Source organism: Syngnathus floridae, chromosome 11, assembly GCF_059516105.1.
Source record: "Syngnathus floridae isolate MCC-2025c chromosome 11, RoL_Sflo_1.0, whole genome shotgun sequence".
Lineage (NCBI taxonomy): Eukaryota > Metazoa > Chordata > Actinopteri > Syngnathiformes > Syngnathidae > Syngnathus > Syngnathus floridae.
Window position 1 is genome coordinate 9,412,293 of NC_142423.1, and position 18,530 is coordinate 9,430,822.

Sequence of the window (18,530 nt, forward strand, 5' to 3'; positions counted from 1 at the left end):
CAAGCACGGTTTTGCTGTTTTGCTGGAAAAGCATTATGTAAAACCATAGTTTTAAAATCTGGTTCTGAATGTCCTCCAATAGGTAGCGCTGTTCGTGTCATCGTTCACGTCGCTCTCCATCAAAACGCTGAAGAAGAAGAAGCGTTTGCGGAATCACATGTTCAAGCCATAGCAATGTGTTAAAACTTTACTACTCGAGCTATTTACGCATCTAGAAGGTACGATGGTTCGAGCAATAAGGTAAGTCTGGCTAACGTTAGCATCAACGTAACTAAGGTCTTTTTGTTATTATCACTTTATCGTGTTTGAATTGTCGCTTTGTTTTTGTTTTTTTGCTAACAGACGTAAAAAGATCCCGAAGCCTGTTAAACAGCAGCAATATGATGAAGATGATCCAGAGGCATACAAAAACGTGCCTGTCCCTGATAAAGTAAGCGTTTTTTTTCCTCGTATGTTTTGGTAATGTTGGAATTTGTATCTAAAAGTAACTGAGTAACTTAACAGTGTTGCAGCAGTTACATTATATGAATGAAAATGTATGCAATAATTTTACAATCTTTAATTTCTCATCGCCAGAACTCCAAGGACATAATTGATGAGTTTCACGATGAGAAGATTGAGGTAAAAAAATCTGATTTTTTTTCTTTTTTCATTCTTGTTATTAGTACATATATCGTAATTATATGGTTTTTATATTTATTATGTTTGATCTTATGTACAGCGCTTGGACTCTTAAGTGTTTCTAAATCTTTGAGACATGGCTGCGTTTGGGTTTGAACTATTGAACTTATTATTGGAACACTTTTTATTATTTTAATGGACTAATTTTTGTTCCTCTTAAACTGGTATTTGTTTCTATTGGGGTGGGTTTTTAAATTTTATTTATTTTTGACTGAGTTTATATTTTGGAATTTCCAAACAGAAACTCCTCGCCAGTGGAGTCAAGTTGCATAGCGATGAGGAGGAACTGGATGATGAGGTGGGATTCCGTTTTCCTGTTGGACTTTAACATGAAATAAAATGTGAGTTCCAGAGGAAATGTATGCTCATTTCTGCAGGAGGAAGTGATGGCCTTGGATGATTCCGAAACGGATGATGAGGACGATGAAGATGAGGAGGAAGAGGAGGAGGGCACTGACATGGAGAGCGATCTCGAGGGGAAGAAGGAGGAAGGTAAGACATGAGGCTGTAAGATGCTGAGGCTAGTGCACGTAGAGCTCGCTTAACTTTGTTTGTATTGTCCTCTCAGAGCTTCCCAATGACCTTGCCTGGGGTACCAAGAAGAAGATTTTCTATGACACTGACTACGTGGCCACAAGTGAGCATACTATATAAAAGAATTACACACTAAATTGTGATATTAAGGATGAAAAATGCATTTTTTTTTTTAAATTGTTAATCCACAAGAAAACATCCCACTACTCATAATCTGTTTCCATTGAATTTTTCCAGAGGGAAAAAAGGCACGTGATGAGTTGGTAGAGGAGGAAGAGGAGGAGGAAGAAGAAGCCAAGAAAATCCAAAATCGTTTGGCAGAACAGCTCAGCGAGGAGGATTACGACTTGAACTTTTTCCAGGTATTTGTAACATCATGCTTTACCTGTCAAGAAATGCTGTCTTGTGCAAATAAATCACGTGGCTCCACATGAAGGAGTTTGCTCCAGAGGAACAGACCGAGGAGACAGTTGTGGAAAAGGAGAAGATCGTCAAGGACCTGAAGCAAATGTCCCTCAAAGAGAAAATGAAACTGCTCAAGAAGGAGTCGCCCGAGTTGCTTGAACTCATTCAGGACTTCAAGGCAAAGGTACACAGAGTGTGATGGCTGCTAGTGAAGCAACCAATGAGGTGGAAGCTAAATGGAATTGTTCATGTGCAGCTCACAGAAATGAAGGACCTACTGCAGCCACTCATGCAGATGGTCAAAGATGGAAGAATTCCACCAGGGAAGGTGACCTATTTTATTGTATTTAGTTCCTTTATTTACTTCTTATTGGCATAACGTAATGTGTGGTTGTTTGCTTTAATGCTTAGTTTCTAGCTTAGTCTTCTTATGGAACTCACAAAAACAAAATAGTGTTCAAAAACACAAAACAATGTTTTTTTTAAAATGGAGATTAACCCTGGAATGTCAAGAACATTGTCCTTTGCTTTTGTTTCCAAAAGGGTGCCGACTACCTGAAGACAAAACATCAGCTTTACCTCAAGTGAGTATGCGGGTTTAAAAGTGTGACGTTCACGAACGAAGCCGTCTGACTTGCCAAGTCCTCAACTTGAGCACTTCCTGTTTCAGTTATTGTACAAACATCAGCTTCTACCTGGTGCTCAAAGCCAAACGAATCCCCGTTCACAACCACCCGGTCATCGAACGACTGCTCACTTACAGAAATGTAAGTCTTTGACATCTTCACGCATATATTATGATCACACAGTTGATCATCTTTTCATGCTTTTTGTCCAAACAGTGGAGTGGCACCAAAGCTGCTAAGTCATTATATATTCTGTGTTAAGGACGAGTTTTGTCAAAGGATACATTTTAATTTCTAACCCTGCCTTCCTGCCTGCAGCTCATCAATAAACTGAGCTCAGTTGATGAGCGCCTGGCGCCGCAGTACAGTAAGCTGTTGGCTGCTCAAGAGGACGAAGAGATCGCCCGCAGAGCAGCGGCTGAGAAGAAAGCTGGTTTGTCCGGCAAAAAAGACCAGGTTAAAGAAAATAAATTGCTGTAGTAGAAACAAGCGACGAGGGGAAATACGTGGCCATCCACACCTCTGTGTGGCCCGTGCATGTCAATTCCTGGCACTGATTCTAATGAGGGCGTGTTTGCGGACGTAGGATTCCGCCAAAGAGGTGCCAGAGATGGTCGCTGCTTCTGACTCAGACCTGGACGAGGAGGCAGCGTTGCAATTCTACAGAGAAGTGGAGCGAAGGATGAAATCGAAGAGGAAGATAAAACCACAGAAAGATGAAGAGTGAGTGAAGTTTATGAACTCAGGATTTAAAAAAAAAAAGCAAATATTTATTTTATTCATTGTCAACGATTTTGCAGGGTGGACGTGGACGAGGAGGAGTTAGATTCAGAAGCGAAGAGAGGCATCACGTACCAGGTAATTTTTCCAAATGATTGGCATAATCGATGACATAATCAATCCAAGAATCAAAGCTGAATCCAACAAAAATGACATCAACCGCTAACAACACCCCTTGAAGAGTGAACATTCTGATGGCAAAATGTTCCAAACACATCTTAATTTGGTGCCTCGATCTTGTTGCAGATGGCCAAGAACAAGGGGCTCACTCCCAAGAGGAAGAAGATCGACCGCAATCCTCGAGTCAAACACCGGGAGAAGTTCAGGCGGGCGAAGATCCGCAGGAAGGGCCAGGTGTGTAGTCGCAAACATCTCCACATAAATGCGTTTCAGTGTACGCTTATGTTCCACATTGACCGCTCGTGTTTTCATCAGGTCCGAGAGGTTCGGCAAGAGGAGACGAGATACAGCGGAGAACTGTCCGGTATCCGTGCAGGAGTCAAGAAGAGTATCAAACTCAAGTAACATCTCAATGCACTGCAAAGCTGTTTAGTGGAATGTGCTTGCACTTTTAAAAAACCTGCAATAGCAAAACTGACATCATTCATCTTTTTACAATCTTTAATAAGTTGTTACATTAACAGGTTAAGATAATTAAACAGAAAAAAAAAGTGAAAAAATGTCAACCATTGAACATTTTAGTTAAAGTTAGTGTGAACATTATTCCTAACAAATACTGATATTTATCTTGGTGATATTGAAACAAGACTGATCAGGAAAGTCCTCTTCAAATTTTGAAGTATGGCTCAAAATTGCCTGTTGCAAACAGATTGGTGATGTTTTTCAAACTATTCTACAATTAAAGCCAAAAATCAAGCCCACGTGCATCTGATGAAAACCGTGATGGCAGTCAGCCCACTTGTTGTTCAATGAAACGCTCGTGCGCCGCTGTCAAATTAGTAACGATCCTCTCCTCAATCTCCACCTGGTTGTTGACGTCCTCCTTGGAGAGGACCACCTCATGCTGGCTGGTAGGTGTCACCACCACCACGTAGCCTCGCCGTGAGTCCAGCACGTTGGCGACCACCGCCTGGTGCCTGTACGTTTCCAGCGCTCGTCGAGCCTTGTCCAGCAAGATGGCGGCGTCCGTCTCCAGTTTAAAGGATATGACGAAGGCCTGCGGCGCCCAGTCTTTCACCAGCGGTGATAAAATTTTGGGCACCATCTTCAAGCTTAGCTGCAGGGAGACAGGGATTTGTTGTTGAGAAATTAAATACAGTAATTCTTCACTACGTCAGTCAGTAAAACAGGAAAAATGCTCAGAATAGGCATAATGGTTAAGCATGTTTGAATTATTTGGGGCTCACTTGAAGCGGTCCGTTGGAAGATTGAATTTTGTGCTCCGGCATGTCACATGCTGGGATGTAGAAATCTGACACAGCCGCCGCCAAGTAAAACATGGCCTTTGAGCCTAAAACGCACAAGTTTGTTAGAGAACTGCTAACACCAGTCGACGCTACGGGCGTTGATGCCGACCTATGGCGTTGAGGGACTGCGCTGACGCCTTGAGGAGATGCAGATACTCCGACAAAGTGCTGAACTCGATAGGGAGCAGGAGTTGGGCATCTGTGACTTCCCGATACTTCTTCAGCACTTTGGCCATGTTGGGGAGCACCTGCGGGTTTACCACCACACGGTCTGGTTCTTGAGCCCCGCCTGAGAACTCCAGGGCGTCCAGCACGTTGATGGAGGAGAGCGTGCGAGCGTACGGGTAGAGTGAGCGATGCCTGTGCAGGAAGACAACGGCGTAACCGGTCTCCAAGAAGTACTCGGCGGACTGCGCTCCCCTCCTGCCGCTGCTAAAATTATCCAGAAAGCGAACGGTGCGTGACTCCAGCGGGACTTTGGTGCCACCCGATGAGATGAGAACCACGCGGCGGCCTGCCTCAGCGTGGAGTCGGGCAAAAGCAGCTATCCTCTCCCGGACCTCGTCCACATGGGAAGGAGCAGCAAACTCTTCAGCCAGCTTGCCATCAATGGAAGACATTCTGGGTTCTGCCATGGCCTGCAGAGAGAGAGGAGGCACACAGGTATGAACAAAACGGGATGGAATCAAGGTACAGTAGGCCAGTCGTGACACGGGGTGAGTAAAGTTGTTTTTTAATTATTTTTATTTACCAGTAGTAATGTTTTTTCAAGTAAAACCAATTTAATTTCTGTACTCCTCTATAAAACAAGCGCACTGATTGTTTAATCGCACAGATAATAAAGATAAGATAATAAATGTGAATAAATCTCCACCGAAAGGATGCAGCATGTTTCATTTTGGTTGCGAAGTTTAATTGTCAATCACTTTCATTTTCGATTGCTCGCTGACGCAGTGTACATTCATAACAGAACTGTCACTTTTGCATCAACAAAAGTTTGTCAGCGACGCCCTCATGTGTCCGTGTCATAACTATACTTTGATTATTAAGGAACTACAAAGTACATCGAGGGGGAAACTTACTTTTGACTCCAAATTGTGAAGAAATGGGAAGTATGTCTTCCACACGTCACGATTTAGGCACTTCCTGAAACTGAGGCGCGCTCTTCTTCACTTTTATGAGAAACAAAATAGCGCCCTCACATAGATATCTGTGGTACTACTGCCACGCCGATGGATGGATGATACCAAATAGAGTTCAGATGTTTAAGTAGGCATTTCCTGACTTAAAAAAATAATCTATTAGTGTTATTTGTTTCCTGGACGAAAGATTACACAGTATCAGTATGGTGTTCATTTTATGAATAGTAGTGTTATGCCTTTTTCAAGTGGGTCTTGTGTTTAAATAATTTAGTTCAATATTTTGTGCTTAGTTAATCATATGAGTTAGTTCGTTGATTAAATCTTTATTTATTTACAAAAAATCTGTGGTAAAATGTCAACCTCTGACTTAATAGTACCAGTGATTAAGCAACAGGAGACGCTGTTGTATTGCTGAATCAAGCGCACTGTCCAGAGGAACCTTTTCAGCACACTTCTTAGTGATCACCTAGCCAATTTGTGGACGGATATAGTTTCAAATTTATCAATTAAGTATGCACTTATTACAGATTGTGTAATGCTGCAACTGAAAATCGTGTCGGATAAAAGTATTATGGTGTAGGAAATAGCATTTTTTTTTTTTAAATTCGTGTGTGTGTGTGCGTGCGTGCGTATGTTATATTATTTGTTCATTTTACAGATGTTATTTGGGGCTTTATTCATATTGACGATTTTATTAAACCATGCAATAATTTTTGCGTTGTTGAGTTTCAGTGGCAGTAATGACTTAAGTGCATCCAGGACTAGTGTGGCTATGAAAAATATCATAAAAAGAAATAACGCATCATTTGATTAATGTTAAATTTAGTATGTGACATATTTGGTCATCTCCTAAGTAATAATTTAATAAGCTATATTACAATGATCATGAAAATCATGAGTGATGAAATATCTATTATAAAATATTTATACTGTCGATAGTAGATTTTTTATAAAATAACTTATTGCACATAAAAGTTATAGCACATGCACATACTGTAAATGTACTGGATACTACACATTTATATATATTAATGTTTAATATAGATTATTATATCTATCAAAATGTCAACCAAATGAGTAACAAATTAGACAAATTGCCTCCAATTATCATATACTTCATCTATCAAGCATTGAATTATTGTATTACTCGTTTTACACGGACAACAGAAATGTGATTCCTTGCGTTCTATACGTGGCACTATTTTCCATAGCGGAACAGGCGGCGACTGAAGAATGTGCGTGCGCGTTTGTGTGTTGTGGGCGCACACTAAACCTTCGTTCGCGCAACAGCGTACGCTAAAAAGTAGATCCGACTTGAGCGTGGATAGTCCCGGATGTTGGCTCTGCCGCCGAGCGAGAGGCGAATCGGGGAGAAGGCAAGGCAGGCGTAGAGAGAGAGAGAGAAGCAGTGAAGGGACGCCACGGCACCGCAGGCACACCGGCGAACCTTCGGCGGCTCATTACCCGGGACGACAAACGTTCGAGCGCGCGGGGGACACTCTCGGGGATCCCGCCGGCCCACAGGAGGCAGACGGCGTCAGATCGCGGGAGCAGTTAAGTGCGAAACTACCGCGAGGATTACGGAGACCACCGTCAACATCAGCTATCTCTCCCTACAGAGTAAGTGCGCTACAAGGGCATGGAAGTTACACTAGGCTCCTTGAAATGAGCGACTTTTTGTCGGGCAAAGTGTGCTGCGTTCAAGTTCTCACATCGAGGAGGGAGGAGGGGCGGGGGGATGAACCCGGCGCGCAGGCCCCGGTTGACAGCTTTCCGCTCGCCGTGGCAGGGGGGCGCGCGGAGGGTGGTTTGGCTGGGGGGGAGACACCCTCTTTTCTGGGTGTAATGTAGTGACGTACCCCCAGCTCTCTCCCACAGCTAGGCTAGCTGTTTGGTATGCGTGTGCAGTAAGAAGTGTGTGCGCGTGTGTGTCTTTGCATACATGTGTGTGAGGCTATGTGTCATTTGGCTTTTCTGCGTGCCCTGGTGGCATTTGACTCACAGCTGTTGCAGTGCGTCCCCCCCTCGCTGTCAATCGCCTCCTCGCACACCGCCATTGAATTCTTCCCAAACATAAATATACTCATACTTGTGATCCGAGGCTCAACAAGTGTGGTATATGCAACCCGGCGGCCGTCCACTACAATAGGTACACCCGCATGGCCTCAAAACATCACAGTCGGATCTCCCCTTGAAAATCTGATAACCAAACTGTGTTTAGATTTCCACTAGAGGCGTGTCGTTCCCACACGCATTTAAATATCGAGGGCTCCTCGATTTACGACAGTCTAGTTGCTTCGACAGCGACGAATTTGTCGGAAGTCGTAACAGTTGATGTCTGCGAGATCATCAGGTGTTTATTTATACAATTTAACCAAACTGATCTGAAAATTATTTACTAAGATCCTGTAAGCAAGTTAAGCCTGGGTTGTTGGTGTTGTTGAGTCTTTGTCATATGCAAGTTCATGAGCACTTCAAGTGGAAGCTATTTAAATTTGAATGCAATGTTGAAATGTGTTTAATATATTTAATTTTATAGTTTGTGATACATTGTTACGGTCATATTCATGTCTTTTTCTTCAATTTGTGCCAGGACTTATAATGCTTTACAGTGTCCAACATTAATCACCATCCAACATGTATAATTATAAATTTTGGGAGTGCACATATTTTTAAGGGTGCCTTAATTGCCCACTGATGCTGCATACTCGGTTGTATTTACATTCTTCTCTACTTCATTCACTGGTAAGCTGACATAGTATATAATTGAGATTTTTTTTTTTGTAAAGTATTGTTTTAATTTGGGGGCCAGTTCTGTTTAGGCCACCACAAATTGGCTCATGATGGTCCAACAGGGGCCAAAGATATATGAGCCATGGCACCATGTGGGTTGGGAATCACTAGTTACAAATTTACTCTAGCACTGTAATTAAGCCATAATTTTGTTAAATATTTGTATAAAAAATTCTAAAATAGTCAAATGGAAACTAGCATATGACTGTCATTAAGCATGACTTGGCGTTCAATTTATGACTGGGCAGTGCGTACCCGCTAGTGGTTAGCATGTCTGCAACTTAGTCGAGGGTTCCAGGTTCAAGTCTGGAGTTTACATGTTCTCCCAGCGCTTGCATGAGTTTTCTCCCGGTACTCTGTCTTTCTTCCACATTCCAAAAACATGCGTGATAGGTTCATTAAAGATTGTTTGTTTGTTTGTCTATAGCTTGTGCCCTGTGATTGGTTGTCGCCCAGTCCAGAATGCAAGTCAGATGGGATAGGCTCCACCTCACCGGTGACTTGAATGATGGCAAACTGGTTAGAAATTGGATGGATGGATGGATTGTGCAACTCTCCATCCTCCAACTATCTCAAGCCACCTCAGACTGGAAGTAATATTAGTCAGCGTTCGCAATGAAAGGTCAAACTTGGTTTTGCATTTTAATCACCCTTCCTTTAAATGTGAGCTTTTTTTTTTCTTGCTAGCATTGAACTTAATTTATGTGGCAGTGGTATCTATAAAAGTACTTTTGCTTCATTTTAGTTTTCTTTTGCGGTACAGTACTAGTATTTGTATGCCTTCAGATATGTGTTAAATATGTAAAAAAAAAAAAACATTTCCCAGTTTCTACAGCTTTTGTGGGGGGTTTGATATTTAATTCCCACAGAACACCCATCTGCGCATCATTTCATAGATTACTCATGATGCGACACGCGACAATTTGGGATGGATGTCAACGGAGAGAGGCTTGTGATTGTTGGGGGCGGGCTTTCACTGTCGGAATAGCGGTGCCTCATTTGGAATGCGGCGCATGGCCCAATGCCTAGCCCCCCTTCACACTGAGAGCCTTTTTAATTTCTCCCCTTGTTGAAGTGATTATTCAAATGGCCATCCGTGAGGTGCAGTTATCAGCCTCCCGGTGGTAGTTGAGCCTGTGGCTACATGCAGACTCATCACAGACACGCAACCCTCCCACCCCACCACTGCACATGCAAACACACACACACGCACACACACACACAGTACTACGGTTCGACAGAACCCAACAAGTACCGTCTGCCGCAAATCCGTATTAGACTACCACATCGCAGACCCCCCAGGCAAAAATTCTATTGTGCTGCGTTATTGGCAGGAGGCAATTTATTCATGAATATATTTTTATATATACCATAATCCAGTACAGAGTTACCTTGAACACTATCTCGGTCAATTACAGGTGAGCTGGAGCCTATACTGGCTGGGTACACCTTGGACTGGACTAGAAATATGTTGGTTGCTAACCAGGAGGATGGAGTGCATGAAAGACAAAGAATGTCTACAGTTTGGGATCATTGCATTCTTTAAAAAAGTTGCATGCCTAGGTGAACAAAATAAACATGCGCACAGTTATTACACGAGCTGCTGCGACCGCAACCGAGTGTCAACGGTTTGCAGACTGGTACATGTACCACAAGAAAGCCTGGGTTTCAAACCTGGAACCTCAGAAATGCGAGGCGGACTTTCCAAACACTAGCTGCCCTCACAACACACACACACACGTATGGTTAATCTTTTAATGCAGCTCTAGTAAGGTGCGGACATATTTCTTCACCTTGACGTATGCTGTGCTGCTTTCAAATTCCTCTCTTGCGTGGAATTTCAAGTAAGATCTGGTCACACGACTGAGTTTTAACTCTGACCTTTTTCACCTTGAACAGAGGTAAAGAGCTTTCCTTTTCTTCTGCTCTGCTGCAAATGCTTCTCCATGGCGACCAGTGGAGGCTTTTTCCCCAAAATATCCTTCCTCACACTTTAAGTTGGAGGCCTGAGGAGGAGGAGGAGGAAGTGGCTCAGTCTTCATTAGAACCGCCGTGCCTCCTCACTAGAATGCAGATGAGCCGTGGAGCCATTCATCCGCTCGGAAGCGCCTCCCCGATTCCAATTTCAATCTTGTTTGCCGTCACATTGTGTGAGCCCACTTCTGTGTTAGAGAAGTCTCTTTATGGGGTGGGGGTGGGGGGTGGTCAGGGGGGGATAATTGCACTTAAGTGAACCTCATTTAGTGCTGGCCAGAGCAATTATTGTAACTGCAATTCTCGGCATTTTTGGAAGGTGGGGGGGAGCAGCTGTCATTGAGTCTCTAAAGCCGACATATCAAATGGTGAAAAGAATGACACTGGCACAGCATCATGGGAATGACTTATTCTTCATCTTTTTTTTTTTAATATTAATTAGGGTTTGCAGGATTCGCAGGATTTTCGCTCAGCTCCCTTGATTTTCTCCTCCGTAGATTGACTTAATTAAATGTGACAATTAGACACGCATTGTTTTGGTAATAATTGAAAAGAAATGATTCTCAAGGTGTGCAGTCTTTCATCAGGCAACAGCTCCAGGCGTTGTGGGAGATGCTTCACCATTAATGTGATTCCGGAGCCAAATTTTGGAGCCGGGCGCTTCAATCTATTTTTTTATTTTATTTTTTTTTGCTGTAAATGAATGAATTTTTAAAGAGGCTCAGTTTTCATTTGAACAACTTCTCCCCACTACCCATCACGATGAGGAGAATATATTCTGTGAAACCCAATACTTTTTTCTTTTTTATAAATTCAAGGAATTTTTGTATATTGAGTCGTCCATAAACTGTAAGCACTGACTCCTACTCTGATTCCTAATTGGATGTGGAGCGAAATGTGCTAAAGAATTCACCGTTTTGCCTCATCTTACTGTAATTCCTCAGATAGTTGCCGGTGGCCTTAATCAACTGCAAAGTGATTCTTAATTCTTTTCGCGTCACCGTTGAGGAGTTTTTAATCATGAAATACTTACACTTACTTTCTGAAATGGACTCCAGCTTTACAGATAGCATTTTTCAGCGTGGCAATGACGTCTGCTCTAACAGATGCTATCCAATTTTTTTTTTTTTTTAGCCGGAAGAGAAGGCATCTACTTGGGATGCAGTAAGTCGATGAAGCGCTTGGTGAGTCAGCAAAATTTTGACTCTGATATTCTACCTGTATAGAATACCTTGATATATTCGCGATACCAAAATGGCACCATGGCAAAAACTTCAGTAAAAGCAGTGGAATCATAGATGGCAAAAAATAACGGAACCCCAAAAAATATGAAGTCTTCTGTTACGCCTGTCATCCTGTCATTTTCCAGAATCTCATTGCATTTATTAAAGAAAAAGTTATATGGTAATTCATTATCGATTCTTAATCATTTAGTTAACCAAACTGACTTATCAGTTACATTTTAAGTCACTTACTGTAAGAACTCGCTGGACATATATTTAAAAAAAAAAAAAAACATACAAGGGGGTGGCAATGCCTGAAGTGAATGGTATCGCATTGTGACTCATTCCGTTCAAGATATTATGAAACAAATCAAGCGTTCAGTTGGCTCTTTCCTTGCATTGCATTCTCAGAACTGACTGCGGCTAATTAGCATATACCTTTTGTGTTGAAAATACATCACGTGCTCCCAACTGTACAATTAAGAGCCTAATGCCGCGTGCTAAAAAAAATGCCATATAAATGAATGAGTAAATAAAATGCATCCAGTCACAAGTGGACAGCTCATCAGTTCATAATGAATAATTCTCCACATTTAAAATCTTCCACTGTGGTCTCACTTGCGCACTTTATATGCAATCGGTCGCCTACTCTTTTGTTTGAAAGCAACCAAACGTGTGGACGGTAGGCAGCCATGCATCTGTTGTATTTTAAGTGTCCGTCTGTACTGAAAGCTTAAAACCAGAATACAAACCGTAACATATTTATGACTGCTGGCAATCGTCTCCAAATGTTCATTGCACCAAAATATTGCTGTCAATTCTGCAATTTTCAGTTTTTATAGTCAATGTTATTGAGAATGCTAATAAGAATCCTACTTTAATGCTATTTTTAATTATTATATATATATTTATTTTTAATAACGTCCTTAACCACAAAAAAACTGACATAACACATTATCGTTTGAGAAAATTCCCCGTCGCTGCTTTTACGGTCTAGATTGTTGTGGCTGGGGTTTTACCTCATTGTCAATGATGCATTTGTTCTACAAAGTAGGAGCTACTGTAATGATTAAACCACATACTTTGCAAGCATTTCCTCCACAACTGAGATCCAAATTCTTGCAAAGCGTGTGAGTCATCAAAGGAGATGGTTTGTTTAAGAACAATTGATCATGGCGACGAATTCACTGCTTCTGAGGGCAAATAAGTTAGTAGGAGGCGAGGTGAGGCAATAGTATTTCAACGTATGAATCATTAAACCCTTCAAGAGGCTGTAATGTCACACCTTTCTTAGGTCCTGCACAGACCTGTCAGTAACGTCCAAATGAGAATGATCGGACCCCGGCTGACTGAATGTAAATTTCGTCGACGTTTGCTAATGTTCAAAGCGGATTGTGTTTATTGCCTCGATCAGTCACGTCCGTGCTACAATTCATCATTTGTCGGGCAAGTGTTACAGAGGAATAGCTTCACGCAATCGAAACTTTATCTCAGGAAATTACCAGCAGACGTTCCCGGCAATTTACGGTCTACTAAAGTCAAACTCTTGCCATTTTGGATTCTGTTCTCAACTGCATGCAAATGTGGGTTCAGTCAGTTTGGAGACTTGGGCTTAAAAGCATAAATTGGAGAGCGTGTAATGTGCACGAGGCTCGTGATCCGCACGGGCGAGCGCCAAGTCGTGACGCGGCCTCAGTTGGAAAGGGCCGCCGTGGATCTGTTGGACCCGATCATTAAAACGCTTCTCTTCATACCTCGGTGTCTCCAAGGGCTCGACACACTCGGCAGAATCATTTATCAACACCACTCGGAGCCTGGCTTCATGTAAAACTTGACGCATTAGCCTTAGATGTTGAGTTTGCGGTCTCCATGTGTGATTCAGAAAACCCCCGATCAATGCCAAGGATTTTCTCTCTCTGGATTTGGAGAGAATGTTGATCTCTGTGGACCAGGAAACCCACACAAGTGATGACTTGCGCCGGCTCTATTAACCCCACCGTTCGCTTCTTTCTCCCTCTTAGGCATAGTGGCGCTTGATTACCTCTTCATTTTTTTTATGTTGGCCTGCATTACTACTTTTCTGCACCTCCTGTGCTCTTCGTTTAGCAAGCAACACGTCTGCAGAGAATTCCAAAGAATGCATCTTGTTACGCCGGTGAGTCATCCTTCCTCTGGCTTGCGTGCCTCTCCCTCAGGGTGGATGAATGAGCAGGCGGGAGCGCTTTGGGATGAGGGGACGCTACGGTCAAGGCAACGCCGTCCGTGCCCGCCGGCATTAAAAGCTTGCGTTGGTTCCTAAAGGGACACGGGCGTCAGAACGTGGGCTATCCCCCAGGTGAGTGCGTGACCTATGGCTTCGACAAGTGTGAGTCACCACCCCAAAAAAAAAAAAAAATCAGGAATTGTTTGGAAATATTGGGCGCTGACCCTGACAGCTAGCCACTCTGCCAGCAAGCTGCGGCTTTGGGAGGGAAGCCCAGAGCCCTGGAAAGCAGTGTGCCTGCACCTGCGAGCTGACAAATCACCCAGCTTTACTTACAGGGAATGTGTGCAGTATTAAAAGACTGCTGGGAGGCTGGGACTTGGCGCGTCTGGGGACCTGGTTTTAGGGGAGAGCATCGCCATGTGCCTTTCTATGGCGGATGCACGGTTGGTAGCCTTTCATGTATTCGGTTGATTTGGGATTTGTGAGAGAAAATTCAAATTGTAATTTAATAATAATAATACATTTATTTTTATTCTATTTTGAAAGATTTTAAATATTTTACTCCCGTAATTCATGATAAAAAAGTACTTTTAATGTTGTAAGCCGCAGTTTGAACACATTGTGAGCAGACGTATGAAAATAAAAGCTGTAGTCAATGAGCAATTCAGTTAGTCTTGAAATTTGCAAATTAGAGAGTACCCAAACAAATGTTGGAAAACAAACACTTTTCAAAGAAGAAATGAGATTGTCCTTAAAAGTTCAATACAACTGAAGTTTATTAACACAGCACTGCACTATAATTAAAGAAAAAGTTGAGGGCACAGTTTGAACATTTGGCTTGACTTTAGTTTTAATTCATCCAATGTTTTTTTTTTAAATTAATTCACAGAGTATTGTGCATTGACAGAGTCGATCCAATCTGTCCTTTTTCAATTTTCCAATTTTATTGCCATCAATCCACTTTTTAGTTAATTCACATTTGACTATTTTCTGAAGTTATCCAATTGCCTCTTGTACATTGTATTCAACTTTATTGGTGCCAAATTGTGAGCAGACAAACGGAATTTGCGTCACTATTAATAGATAATGTCGCAGCCATTTAGCACGTCCTTAAACTTACAAATGTGCCAATGATCAAATTATATTGCAGCACGTAAACATGGTGTCCTTTCGAAAGCGCTGATGAAAAGTGTATCTGTCTACCATTCGTCTCGTCTCTCTTCGTCTCCCTCATACCTGCTCCTCTTGGTCCCCTGCCAAAGCCTCTGACTCACAGGAGACTGAGTGACCTACTTTCTCAGTCTTCGAGGAGTGCCAGAAGATTCCCCGTTTTGTTTGCGAGACAATGTAGTGGGTAAATATAAGTCATTTGAAATGCACTTAAGGTGCCCATTTTTAGATGAAGCAAGTTTTAAGGCTGCGTCAGCACGGAAAGCCAACCCAGAGGATTCCCTTCATTATCGCATAATAGTCGTTGAGCTTTGTTACTCAATTAAAAGTACAACTCGGTATCATGTAAAACTTGCTCTAATCACGCTCGAATTTGAGAGCAGTCATTATGCTCTGCTATTTGTTTACAAGCGATCATTTTTCAGTTTGCACTCTATTCATGTTGTCAGATTATGCGTGTCGACAAATCCTTTTTTTAGCATGAACCGGTCTACGTAGCCCAAAGCTGGAGTCACTTTGTTATAGTAATAATCGTAGTTTCAACAGGTGGCTTTAAATATATGGATTAGGGAGAAGCAGACGGCAACGGAAAGGATATTACTTATTTTTCCCAAGTGTCTTCTTCAAACTGGTTTAGTGCGCTGTAACATGAGCTCCGGCCAGGATGAACATTTTTGAGCATACGTAGTGTAGCATTTGAAGTATTATGATTTCCCATAAGGAAAATATATTTTCGGTTTTGATTTGAAGATTCTGTCGGATTGCTTAATCTCTAATTGCTTTTCTTCTAGGAGGGGTGGCATGCTGTCCCTGTTGTATGCCGCAACATGCCATCAAATGCGACACCTCAGCAGCCTCTTTCTTCCCTCGATAAGACTCGGCCGCTTTGATGTGTCAGTTTAGGTTGTGTCTGCCGCCTTCGCCTTGACACGATTGGCCGCGCTCGCTCCGACCTCCTGGAAAGCCCCCGGCGTGCCCGCCCCGGGGTGCGTGTTGGCTCATTTATTCGACTTCCTCCTAAAGACTTACCGTGACTTCATTTCTCTTCTAGTTTCCCCACATCCTATTAAGATGCAGCAAGCAGAGCAGTGTTTGGTCTGAAAGGATTCTCGCTGGGGGGCTTGGGGGTGGTCACTGGTTGTGTAGGAGGTTAGTGAGGGGGCAGTGGGTTGACTAAAAGGGCTCCATGAGCGCCGCACAGTCGACTGAGCTCGTTTGGTTTCCAGTGTTCAATGCTGCCTGAAAAGTGATTTTAACACATTTTACCGAGCATTTGTGCACTTCTCGTTGTGATTTCACAGTTATTTCACCCGGCATTCAAGAAGTGTCTCATTTTTTTTTTTGGGGCATTCATCTTTCTCATAAAGCAACCCCTCCACAGCTGCTATTCTTTGCGATTTCTCGCCATTATTGAACTTGAATCAATAGCAAATACCTCAACATATAAAGAGAACCAAAATCCAACAAAAGGATTTTCTTCTTCATTTGGCAAGAAAATATGATGTGGCATGTTCAAACATAACTGACAAAGTTATCGACTGTATTATTCCGGCCAAACAATTTCGAGAATAAGGATGTGAAAGTTTGATGTGTAAATATAACGGCCAAGTTTTCTTCAGTTTGGTAGGCCCTCACATGCTTATGAGTCACACGAATAAGAATTCCCTCATCGGCGTGATGCAATTAAGACGTTCACGCCGCCGCCGTCAGGGACAGTGGCCGCTTGCGTTCCGAACGATGTTGTCCTCAGTGCGAGCTCACGATGTGGTCAGTGTGAGAACAACACAGGGCAGCTGCATGTGCGCTTCGCCGGTGGCTTCGGACCTTATCTTTGGCAGTGACTCATGCCGCATGCCACATGATGCGCCACTTTCACCGAGTGAGTCATCCTGAATAGAACCCGAATGGAATGGCCACAAAGGACAAGACAAAAAGGGCTTGAGCGACCGTAGTTGAGTGATGTCATGAATGTCAAAGTTGATTAATTGGCGGTGTCATTGATATTTTTTGTTTGGTGAACCATTCATGTGGTTTTCCTGTTGGTGCGGTACCTGGCATGCTGTTGTAGCAAAATCCACATTGTTGGCTTGTAGTCTGAAATGAATCATTAAGGGCTGGTCGATATGAAGTCTCACAGGAGTTACAAATTGGACTACTGTTAAGAGATTTATTCTGAGTCCACAATAGGTCTTGCCTAGCCTACCAAGTATATGAAAAGTTGATCATGATTTTGTGATTCTCTCCCTGTTTTAAAGGTCAGGCCCATGTGGCGAAGGAGAGGGATTTGAAAGCTTGATGCATAATACAAATAGAAAATCTGCATACATTTTTTGTCCACTGAGGGTTGCCATCCTCTCTATCTACATCTGCGTGGGTTATTTTTGTTACCGTTTTGTTCAATTAAGGAGTTGCTAGTGCACCGACAGATGTCTATACTTGACACCCGGGGCTGGACTCCAGCTTTGGCCTTCTTATGTTCTCCCCGTGCCTGCGTGGGTTTCCTCCGGGTGTTCCGGTTGGCGCCCACATTCCAAAAATATAGACGGTAGGCCAATTGACCACTCCAGATTGTCCGTAGGTGTGTGTGACTGGTTGGTTATCTGTGAGTGCCCTGTGATTGGCTGGCAGCCAATTCAGGGTGTCCCCGCCTACTGCCTATAGTCAGCTGGGATTAAATTTGTGCGATATAAAAATGTGCGATCAGGAGACTGAAAAAATGAATTGCAATGACGAGGGACGATTGTAATCTGATATACATTTTGATACACATGCCTCAGAATGATATGAAGCTCCTCCAGTCACTTCAACATAGTTCATTGGACCCGAGGTGCCCCAAGGTGGCGTCAAAGCAATACTTTTATCTTTCAACCAACAATAAAGGCTAGTTCCCCTCCCAAAAAAACAATAATAGATGAACTACAGTAGCGGGAAAAAAAAAATAAATGCAAGGGAACCAACGTCAATTTGTTGCTCTACTGTCCGACAACTAAGTGACATCAAAGTCACAGATGTCACAGTTGTATAACACAACTTCCTCCTCATCACCTGAGCAAGAAGCAGGAAGTCACTGGAAGACTCGGCTTGTTTTACCAATTTATTTCCCTACACCAATGTACGGAGCCCGACGACTGCGTGTGAGGCGTAAATTCATATCTCTGTGAAGTCTACATTTGGTGTTTGCCAGCTTGCGTCTGGGACCCAAACGTGGAGCGCTCGCTCTCTGTCAGATGTGTGAAGCTGTGCAGAGGGAGCCACTGGGAGTTCTGTTTCATCTCTTCTCATGGAAGTCTGGAGCAGACATGCAAATCCGCCGTAATGAGCGCAGCCTGTGTGGCGGTAGTCGGAGAGCGAAGAGGAGAAGGGGGAGGTTAAACTCAGGAATGTAAAGTGAAGAAGGGGAATGTGGAGGAAAAAGGTGAGACGCTGACAGCTTTATCAGGGGATTTTTTTTTAATTCGCAAATTTTAGAAGTGACGGAATATTTCCTCTGGAATCAAATGTCTGATTAGCTCTCTATGGCTGCTCATCCCGACGCTCAAGTCGAGATGCAAATGGTGCCAAGTTAATTA

General features: G+C 42.9%; 3 protein-coding genes across 4 annotated transcripts in view; 2 read left to right on the forward strand and 1 right to left on the reverse strand.

Moving 5' to 3' along the window:
* The first annotated feature begins 71 nt into the window (after positions 1–71).
* Positions 72–3,902, forward strand: utp3 (UTP3 small subunit processome component). The gene is made up of 16 exons (XM_088390930.1): positions 72–240; positions 343–430; positions 577–621; positions 923–979; positions 1,059–1,173; positions 1,250–1,318; positions 1,453–1,577; positions 1,652–1,804; positions 1,877–1,948; positions 2,164–2,204; positions 2,291–2,387; positions 2,565–2,702; positions 2,833–2,969; positions 3,047–3,104; positions 3,273–3,380; positions 3,462–3,902. The coding sequence occupies exons 1-16, from the start codon at positions 224–226 to the stop codon at positions 3,549–3,551; spliced, it is 1,410 nt and encodes a 469-aa protein (XP_088247056.1). The 5' UTR covers positions 72–223; the 3' UTR covers positions 3,552–3,902.
* Positions 3,630–5,674, reverse strand: ppcs (phosphopantothenoylcysteine synthetase). Its single transcript, XM_088390938.1, has 4 exons — positions 5,536–5,674; positions 4,563–5,091; positions 4,394–4,497; positions 3,630–4,263 (listed from the first exon to the last, which is right to left on the reverse strand). Exons 2-4 carry the CDS (start codon positions 5,086–5,088, stop codon positions 3,937–3,939), a joined length of 957 nt encoding a protein of 318 aa, XP_088247064.1. The 5' UTR covers positions 5,089–5,091; positions 5,536–5,674; the 3' UTR covers positions 3,630–3,936.
* Positions 5,675–6,888: 1,214 nt separating this feature from the next.
* Positions 6,889–18,530, forward strand: part of foxj3 (forkhead box J3) — a 62,594-nt gene continuing 50,952 nt past the window's right edge. Inside the window, exons 1-2 of one of the 2 annotated variants that reach the window (XM_088389379.1) lie at positions 6,889–7,215; positions 11,497–11,546. The gene's annotated coding sequence lies outside the window, so the exon portion shown is untranslated. The remainder of the gene's footprint in view (positions 7,216–11,496; positions 11,547–18,530) is intronic. The other variant, XM_088389378.1, reaches the window with a different exon arrangement.

Bases quoted from the DNA above. Each gene is read 5' to 3' on its own strand.
- utp3 (XM_088390930.1), top strand. The intron at 431-576 runs GTAAGCGTTTTT...TCTCATCGCCAG, and splicing joins ACGTGCCTGTCCCTGATAAA to AACTCCAAGGACATAATTGA. The intron at 1,949-2,163 runs GTGACCTATTTT...TGTTTCCAAAAG, and splicing joins GAAGAATTCCACCAGGGAAG to GGTGCCGACTACCTGAAGAC.
- ppcs (XM_088390938.1), bottom strand. From the start codon at position 5,088: ATGGCAGAACCCAGAATGTCTTCCATTGATGGCAAGCTGGCTGAAGAG. The intron at 4,498-4,562 runs GTCGGCATCAAC...TGTGCGTTTTAG, and splicing joins GCAGTCCCTCAACGCCATAG to GCTCAAAGGCCATGTTTTAC. The intron at 4,264-4,393 runs GTGAGCCCCAAA...GTCTCCCTGCAG, and splicing joins CTTCCAACGGACCGCTTCAA to CTAAGCTTGAAGATGGTGCC.